This window comes from Ostrinia furnacalis, unplaced genomic scaffold (genome assembly GCF_004193835.3).
Source record: "Ostrinia furnacalis isolate ACB-3 unplaced genomic scaffold, ASM419383v2 OfSCF1848, whole genome shotgun sequence".
Classification (NCBI taxonomy): domain Eukaryota; kingdom Metazoa; phylum Arthropoda; class Insecta; order Lepidoptera; family Crambidae; genus Ostrinia; species Ostrinia furnacalis.
In genome coordinates this window covers 116,095-126,000 of record NW_021132087.1, presented here as the reverse complement: position 1 = coordinate 126,000, position 9,906 = coordinate 116,095, and the positions used below count along the sequence as shown (strand labels likewise).

Sequence of the window (9,906 nt, the reverse complement as noted above, 5' to 3'; positions counted from 1 at the left end):
CATCTGTCACCTTCTTTTGGTCTCACAAAAAAGCTTTTAACTTATGGGAAAAAACTCATGTACTTCAAAATGCAATCATTAAATGAGCGCAGGGACTTGCTTGACTCTGCCTACATCCGAAACCTTTGAATCGCTTAAGGTTACGGTTACGGATATTTTTTTATTTCGGATATCCGAAAGTTTCGGTTACGGTTACGGATATCCATAACATTCCTGGTATTAATTAATAGTATTTTCCCGTAACTGACAGGGTGACACAGAGTGTTCAAAAATCTATCCTACTAATATTATAAATGCGAAAGTTTGGATGTATGGATGTCTGGATGTTTGTCACTCTTTTACGCAAAAACTACTGAACGGATTTTGAAGAAACTTTACAGTATTATTGTTTAACTCAGATTAACAATATAGGCTATAATTTATGACAATCTGTGACAAACTAAATTTCACGCGGGTGGAGCCGCGGGCAAAAGCTAGTATTAGTATACGGGTAGAATTTAATGTAATGCCACCAGGAGGGAAAGTATTAATACTGTAGATAGAAAATTTTACTGAAAGAAAACATTCCTTTATTTTTTTAAAGAAAGACAACTGCATTTAAAGATTTTCGATTTGTTTTCGACAATTACTCACTATAATACCATAAAATTTTCTATAGGTACATAGGTAATTAAAATAATTTAAGATTTCATGGTTTGATTTATTAGAGAGATTTCATCCTTATACTGAACCCTAATGATCGATGCAATAAAAATACAGGGTGTAATTTATAACAGATTTTAGTTGGTTCCATTCCCGGGTGTGGCAAGCAAATTTTTTGAAATCTTTGAATGCAGTTCTATTCCTTTTCAAATATAAAGGAATGTTTTCTTTGAGAAAAATTTTCTATCTACAATATAAGGAGTACTTTCCCTCCAGGTGGCATTACAAAATTCCATCCTGTAGATTTACTTGGACATCATAAGCTGACTCAGTTTTGTTTACCAAGTCTTGGGTTAACCCATACTGATAAAATTGTTTACATTTAATTAATATAGCATAAATCATATTATTACCCATAATATTAAATTAATATTCCCAGTTTAGTCGGAGGACGATAAGCGAGGCGGTATGTAACCTATTGAAATATTTGTTAAACTTTCCTTTTAAGGGGCCATCCATAAAATAAAATTACGTCATACTTTAAGGGGGTCGACGAAGTGTGGGAGCGGGAGGGGCCCTAAATTTCGTGACGTCACATTTCACAATTTATTTTAATATAAGTGATAAGAAAAACGAACTGGAAACGAAAAACTCAAAAACATTTGCAACTTTTATCTGTAGGAAAAGATATTATTAAAAATTGAAATAATTAAATTGTCACTTTGAGAGTTTTATAAATACCTACTAAAGTTATTAATCGGCCATATTTACGTAGGCCCGCTGCCACTTGACTTGTGGGAGGGGCACATAGCTCGTAGAGCTGATGGCCGCTGGGGCAGGAAAGTTCTTGAGTAGCGACCACGAGCCGGAAGACGTAGCGTGGGCAGGCCTCCCATTAGGTGGACCGACGATCTGGTGAGGGTCGTGGGAGGTGCCTGGATGCGATCGGCGCAGGACCGGTCTTTGTGGAAATCCTTGGGGGAGACCGGCGTGCAGCGAAGACGTCCACTGCTGGACGTCTTCGCTGCACGCCGGCTGATCCTTTAATCAAACATAACTTTGCTATTGTACGGCTGGGTTGCACCATCTTACTTTAACTTTGACAAACGTCAAAAGTCTGTTAAACTCCATACAAAAACACCGGTTATCATCATAGTTACTATTATAGTTAGGTGGTGCAACTCAGCCTAAGACTCTGTCTAGCTGCTACTAACTGCAAAAATAAATTTGTACCTAACAGTTTTTTATGTTTTTGTATTTCTTACTAAATGTTCTTGAATTGTCTTGTTGCAGAAATGTGGACACTCACCATTCTGCTAGTCGCCTGTTCTAGCGAAATAATATGGGCTCAATCAAGTACGTTACTGTTTTATTCTAAGAATTTTATGTATAACAGCTGCGCCCGCGACTTCGTACGCGTGAAAATGTTTAAATAATATTTCCCCTTTTTACGATATTTTTCTTTACCGCCCCTATTGGCTGCAAGGTGATATTTTATAGCCTAAAGCCTTCCTTGATAAATGGGCTATCCAACACATAAAGAGTTGTTCAAATCGGACCAGTAGTTCCCGAGATTAGCGCTATCAACCAAACAAAAAACAAAGCTTTTTCAGTAAGTAGGTATAGATTGTTTTGGAACTAATCTTCTGCTTGTTTTCTCCAAGGTCCGCCCTGTATCCTGGAAGGGGGTGGGTTGGGGGGTTGTGTGGAGACAGAGCAGTGCGATCCAAACACCAACACCATCATTGAAGACGGCTCCAACATCATTAACGCGCGGAATGATGGGTAAGTGTTACGAACTGTGACGACCACAGATCACAGAAACTAAAGGGAGATGTGAAAAGGGGGCGGGGCCGGTGTCACAGCAATATGCCCAAAAACAGAACACATTGCTCGCGACATGTCAAATGTCAAACAGTTTACATTGCTTGCGTAGTAATAAAGATTATTCGAACGTCGAGTGCTGATACCGCAGTGGATAATGAGCACATTCACACTAACATAATTCATTCAATCACAAGTCACTGCGTATGTAGTGGTCTGGTACGTATATTACTTTTAACGTGTGCCTACGAATAGTAGCTCTGAATTTAATGTGTGCATGACACACTCTTCGCGACATATTGTTTTTATTTTGATTACTTTGTGTGTATGAATTTCCAATGCAACACTGAGTTTTGAACTCAGCGCATTAGTTGGCATCTCTCTATATTTCTATGGTATCTTGGGTTCTTTTTCAGGGGGTCCTGACCCCTGATATGCCATGACACGGCGCGATTAGTATCATGGCTCATGCATGAGTTATCATCTTCAAATCAAGTCATCGTCCGGGGTGCCGTTCTAAATCCTCTCTCGTTTTACAGGGACGTGATCAAATGCCCACAGCCGCAAGTGTGCTGCGCCTATATGCGCAGCGAAATGCGAAGCGCTGCCACCGAGGTATGTCTGTCAGGTCTTAAATTATATTAGACAAGCTAAAACGAGGGTAAAACACATGGAACCAACGTCTCAATCATCGAAGAACTTAGTATCAAACAGTGTCTTTCTTCCATCGTCCAAAGTCGTATTCTCACTTTCTTTGGCCATATAATACACGTGGAGACGTCGCTTCTGTCTCTGAACGACTTGTCGTGCAGGGGAAGGTTAAGGGCACAAGAGTGCGCGGCAGGTCGCCCGTGCGCTGGACTGACCAGGTCAAAACCGCACTCAATGGTCCACTCCACGAGTGCACAAGAAAGGGTGCAGCGAGAGAAATGGCGACGGATTGCGAGGCTTGCCACTGGACCGGATGTGACGATCACGACCACTCTGGCAAGAGTTTAGCGACAAAGAAGAAGAAAACACTTCGTGCGTTTCAGCTAAATGACGTCCCCTGCTAGACAAAGGCCTCGGACCCCAAGGATCTCCATAACGACCGGTAATGCGCTACCCTCTTCCAGACGCTTCCAGTACCTCTACCACAAGCAACTTTCGTCTTCGAATCGTTACCATCTAAAGCCCGGTCGCCTAGCACGTAGAATTTCGTCCAATGACCCCAAGCTACCCATCCTCCAAGATCCCAAGCTCGCACACTCACTGCGGCCGCCCGTCGCACAGTCGCGACAGCAATATAATTACGCGCGAGAGATAAGTATGGGTAGCTTGGGGTCATTGGACGAAATTCTACGTGCTCGGCGACCGTACTATAGTATTCGTCTACTCATTTGCCCCCTGTCCAATAAAAAATTCTTTCTGTTCAAGGAGGACCTCTGTACCAATTCAAGCACTTGTTGTGGCGTCCAAAGGCGTGTAGACATCCCTGGCTATGTCAAGCAAAGGACCAACGAGGCCGACCCTGGCGAGTTTCCCTGGGTTGTAGACTTGATGATGTAAGTATAAGATAGTTCGCAGTTCGATGCTTATGAGAGTTACCAACCAATATATTTGATAGAAGCCACGATAGCCGAACGGAATTGCAAGCAACATTGGAAAGCTGTTGATCCTGGCTACACAGGAGTTGCAGCGGTGGGAACGAGAGGTGGGAATTCCCGTTAAAAAGCTTATTTTGACTAATAAAAGCTTTGATTTTCAGGAGATCTATAGATAAAGTATACCAGTATGCTGGCACTGGCTCTCTGATCCACACGCGCGTAGTCTTAACAGCGGCCCACATTGTGTATGGAAAAGACACAAATCTTTTGCTGGTCATCACCGGAGACCACGACCAGGAGAAGGCTGTGATGAAGAAGAAAGGAAAGGTAGTCACGGAAGTGGTCATTCACCCTCAATTTAATAGAGGTAAGTTATAATAAAATAAATATAAATATCCTTGGACAATTTACATAGCACCATGTATAGTCTGGTCTGCGAGCACGTAGAGTTTTGTCCAATGACCTCAAGCTACCCATCCTTATCGCTCGCGCGTAATTATATCGCACACTCACTGCCGCCCGTCGCACAGTCGCGACAGCAATATAATTATACACGCGAGCGATAAGGATGGGTAGCTTGGGGTCATTGGACAAAATTCTACGTGCTCGCAGACCGGGCTTTAGTCCCAAACTGCCCAATCTAAGTAGATTTTTTAATGCAGAACAAGGCAGGTATTTGACCGCAATCCGCAGGTTAAGTGTAACGCAGTCCAGGCTGGTACCTGCTTTAACTGGAGGAGGGGATTGGGGGTTCCCTCGAAGCCGGAGTTGCTCGCTCAGCGAGCCTCTAGCCTGAGGCGGAGCTGCGGACGTATGTCCGATCTAGGACAATAACTCGCGGCTCCGTTTCATTGGGCTACGGTAGACACCGTCGGGTTTTAGTGGGTAGGCCCCGCCTTTAGTGCAGCAGCAGCCGGGGAGAGTCCCACATAACCCACTGGCGCATTCCCATCGAACAGTGTGGTATGCGCAAAGCATTTCCCGATGTTAAAAAAATGGTACCTTCCCTATAAAAGTGCCTATTTACGCCTTGAAAAGGCCCGGATTATAGTGTTCTGTAAAGACATCAGCAGGCAACGAATTTCAGTCCCTAGCTGTTCGCATTATGAAAGAGTTAGCGAAACGTTAGTGCGAGCTGGTGGAATGTCAACAATATAGGGATGTAAGATTTTAAACTTTCGCGTTCCATTGCAATTAAAATAGTCTGCTTGTGACCACGGCTGCAGCATCGCAGCCGAAACGTCAAGCCGTGAGTACATAATGTAACTCATTAATAAACGTCGCGTTAAGACCCGTGTCTTACTATTATAATAGATGGTACTCTAGCCTGTCTCTGAGAAGGAACATTATGAAACTGGAGGAAAAAATCTTATTTACAGGTAATGGTGATTACAACTATGCACTAGCCTTCCTGAGAAAATCAGCTCTAGCGGACGGACTGCCTCATGTTGGGACTGTGTGTCTACCCCCTGCGGGCTACGTGCCCACAGCTGGGACGCGCTGTATCTTTTCTGGATGGGGGGTGGACTCGAACTTGATTAATCAGCAACAATTGGTCAAGGTATGTAACTAACTTAAGAAAAAGGTAAGTTTCCTTAGTAAGGTCTAGTATAAATAATTATTAATATTAATACTTCAAAATCCATTCGTTAAAAACGTCCATCCGTCTTCGAACCTTTCGAACTCCTATGTTCTTCTGACGAATTTTGTTTCGTTGCGGGTCCTATGACAGTTTAACTTTCCCTGGGACAAACTCGACCTTCACTGGTTGGGTTGCTCCTATTGGCTATTTGACGATTTGCTTGATAGCGACTCTCTCTCGCACTCACCGTTTCGTTTGCCCCATGCGTACCAGAGCGACGTGACGTCACGGGTGCCAGGTGCGCAGTACTGCGCAGTTAACTCGAGCGGGTTGTAATTTAATTACGGGACTATTCCCACCTCTCGGTCCACAAAATAACCATAAGGTCCTGTTTCCACAAAGGTGGAGCGGAGACTAGAGGAGATCTGTGAGCTGCGCGAGCTGTCAGCTGTCAGCCTACGAGTATTGCTATCTATGGATCACCAAACCGCTCCGCACATCTCCGCTCTTCTCCGCACCGCACCGCCGCTGTCAAATTCTGTAGAAAAACAAGTGCGCCCGACACCTCTCCGCTCGATCCATTTCCACCGAAGTGGAATAATATAATCTGATTGGTCATTCAAAAAACTTCTTTGCTCCGCTCCACACTGTTCCTTGGTGGAAACCGGGCCTAATCTTCGCTTCTGATCCACAGACTGATGTTCCAATGATGGCTCACGGAGCGTGCGAGCAGAGACTCCAGCAGGACCCAAGTCTGGGACCTGGATTCAGGCTGCTAGACTCCCTCACTTGTGCAGGGGGGGAGGTGGGGCGCGACATCTGCGGGGGAGGGGGAGGTTCACCCTTAGCGTGCCCGATGGAGGTAAGTATTTTTTTTATCCACAGCGAAAACTCTTGGCCTATTCTCACAATGATGGGAAGTGATGATCAGGTTGAAGGTGGAACCGAGCTTCACTCGGTATCCTCACCACAGAGAAATTTACCTCCAACTGCCGGAACACAAAATGCTGTTAACATTGTTGTTCTATCTAATCTAATCATCTAAGCAGAAAAATCTGCACCCACTGGGAATCGAACCTGGAACACCTGGTCTTACCACTAGACCACAGAGGCGGTTAAATCTACTTACATAGTTTAGCTACTGCAGTGCTAGCTCTCTCATGGCGCTTGTTATTCGAACATAGGCATCCTCTTCAACCTTCCACCGACTTCTGTCCCCGGTCACTTGCATCCAGTTTATTCCAGCTTGTTGCCGGATGTCATCTGTCCACCTTTTAGGCGGTCTTCCTCTGCCGCGGGTGTTATTGCGGGGTCTCCACTCCACTCGGGCGTAAATTAGAAAAAATATTTATTTTTTATTATTCTTCCAGGACTATCCGGAGCGCTACGTTCAGATCGGGATAGTCACCTGGGTGACTTCTGGGTGCGGCATCAATGGGTCCCCAACCGTCTTTGCCGACGTCTCCAAGGTCCGCTCTTGGATAGATCAGCAGTTGGCTAACAGAAGTTTTTATATTAACTGATACTAACATTACAGCCTACAGGTATTGCCATATTAAATAAAAAATATGTCTCTGCAATATTGTGTTTTATTTAACTGGTAATAATGTAGGTATAACAAAAACTTAAAAGCCACAGGCCGTTACCAATCGATTAACATGGAAATCATTGGGGGAGGCCTATGTTCAGCAGTGGACGTCCTATGGCTGAATGATGATGATGATGATGAAAAAACTAAAGGTGGCCTACTAGGCTGGACTGGATCTGATGAAGACCGCGTAAGCACCTGGATGCGAACAGCGCAGGACCGGTCGTTGAGGAAATCCTTGGGGCAGGCCTTTGTACAGCAGTGGACGTCATTTGGCTGAAACACTGACCAAAAACGGGACTCTCTTTTAAATCATTGCAACTCCTGTGTAGGAGTTGCTATGATGGAAAAGAGAGTCTAAAAAAAGCTACCTGGCTACACAGCCAGGATCTACAGCTTGGCATCAAAATTTGATTGTGTTAGAGAGAGCTCAGAACGCAGTTTTAAAGGTCTGTACGTTCAAGCCTTTGCTTTTTCCGAAGTACGAGCTGTTACAGTCCTGTGAAGTTTAGTATTATCTGTACCCCAACTTTTTATTCTGCTTAGTGTAATTTAATCATAGCTGGGCATTAACTCGTTAATCCGTTAATCGTTAATTAACGAAGTTAAGATTTCTATTAACGGATTAACTTTTAAGTTAACTTTAAAAAATGTTAACGGACTCGTTAACTTCCGTTAAATTATCCTAAGTCCGTTAATCGTTAATCCAGTACANAGTAATTTGAAAAAAAAAATTATATAAAAAATTAAAAAAAAATCTCAAAAATTTTTTGACCTCTTTTTTGTCGATAAAAATAGGTCTAGTTTCATCTATTTTCATATGTACACTTTAACGTGACTCACACTGTATACCATTTGTTGGCCCCACTCCTGAGCCGTTGGACATAATAATGAATAAATAACTTAATGTATTTAAAATGTAAGTAGATAAGTATATTAATTAATAATATTTTTCGTTTGCGCAATAAAGCACCTATTACTATTACACATTATGTCAATTTCCAAGCAAACCCGGGAGTTTTTGGTAGTTATTTATATGAAAATATATTTCTTATATTAAGTCCTAACAAATTTAATAGTAGTTACATTTCTGTTGGTTTTACGCCCAGATTCCATAGAAAAGTGCCCATCATCCTTTGGTATACTTATGTAAGTACGATGACAATGCAATGTTATGGTACCATTGAGCTGGTCTGATGATGGGAGTCATGAGGTGGCCATAGGAACTCCTAAATGAAACGGCGGCATCGCATCGAATTTGGGTTCGTTGGTTTTGTCTTTTCGAGCACTTTAGTCTCCATAGGTTCTCCACTGTTCTCTCCATAGGTTGTCTGGAAGAGATCGCTTCATAGCGATAAGACCGCCTAATTATACCTTATGTGTTCCTTTTCTTTCTGTTTTTTTTATCTGGTGTGCAATAATGAGTATTTATTATTATTATTATTTTATGTGATATATTATATCTCAGCATTAATGCTGTTAAAGTTAGACCAGATACGGGCCAAGCCAAGTATCTGATCCATAGAATTATCAAATATTTGCCGTGAGGCTGCTTCCATTAATAGTTGGTTCATCCTGTAGGAACCGCCTAACGATACGGCAGGTGTTCAGTATTGCCGCTTTCTGCATCGTGATATAACAATTTTCGTGGAGATCTATAACTTTAAGGCTATTAAGCAGATGATTAGGTATGACTCCAGTGCTGGAGAGCACCAGTGACACAATGTAAACTTTGTTAAGCTTCCAAATTCTGAGTATCTCTTCTTTTAATTCTGAGTATTTATGTATTTTTTCCGAAATAGTATTTTTGATGTTGTGGGTGTTAGGTACTGCTACATCTATTAGATATGCAATCTTATTAACTTTGTCTACCAAGGTGATGTCGAGTCTATTGCAATGAATGGTGCGGTCTGTCAAGATGGCTCAGTCAAAGTACATTCTGTAACTGGGACTCTCCAGCAGTCTTCGGTTCATATTGATAATATAGTTTAGATTTTTCGGAAATTAGTTTGTGTTTAATAGCTAATTTCTGGTGAACATAGTGAGCGATTTGGTTATGCCGGTGTGTGTAATCATTTTGGGTTAATAATGGGCATGCATTTATAATGTGTTGAATGGTTTCCGGGTATCTATGGCATTTTCGGCAGCGATCATCCTGTGCGTTGGGGCTTATCAAAAAGCCTTCAGTCTCAAGGAACAAATAACCAATTTTAAGCCATTTTTTGGAAGCCTCAGTGTCTACATGAGGTTGCTCTAGTTCGTGTATGTGTCTGCCATGTAATTGTTTCTTTCGCCATGTCTCTATTTTTTCCTGCTCTACCTGCTGTGCTGTCTGATAGATCTTATCTGTATCCAAGAGGTTAAGTGGGGTAAAGTTTTCGTCTGATTGTATAACTGCCTTGTGAATGGTACTATTCGATTTTGTATAATTATTATTATTATTTAGTACTGGATGATGTCCAGGGTCCTGATGATGGAGTCAGGAGGTGGCCATAGGAATTCCTAAACGAAACGGTGGAAACTTATCGAGTTTGGGTTTGCTGGATTTGTCTTTTCGAGCACTTTGGTGCTAAATTGTATTGTAATTGAAACAAGGCTCTGAGATTGAGTAAAAAGTAGAATAAAATTATAATAATTAAAAACTTTTTTAAAAACAAGCTTTTATTCTGAAATGCAGTTGTACT

The 9,906-nt window shown here is 42.2% G+C and overlaps 1 protein-coding gene across 1 annotated transcript; it reads left to right on the top strand.

Moving 5' to 3' along the window:
* The first annotated feature begins 1,055 nt into the window (after positions 1–1,055).
* LOC114353866 (phenoloxidase-activating factor 2-like) lies at positions 1,056–7,224 on the top strand. The gene is made up of 9 exons (XM_028305994.1): positions 1,056–1,108; positions 1,936–1,998; positions 2,307–2,427; positions 3,006–3,081; positions 3,883–4,010; positions 4,214–4,419; positions 5,432–5,613; positions 6,329–6,496; positions 7,005–7,224. Exons 2-9 carry the CDS (start codon positions 1,938–1,940, stop codon positions 7,155–7,157), a joined length of 1,095 nt encoding a protein of 364 aa, XP_028161795.1. The 5' UTR covers positions 1,056–1,108; positions 1,936–1,937; the 3' UTR covers positions 7,158–7,224.
* The last annotated feature ends 2,682 nt before the right edge of the window (positions 7,225–9,906 follow it).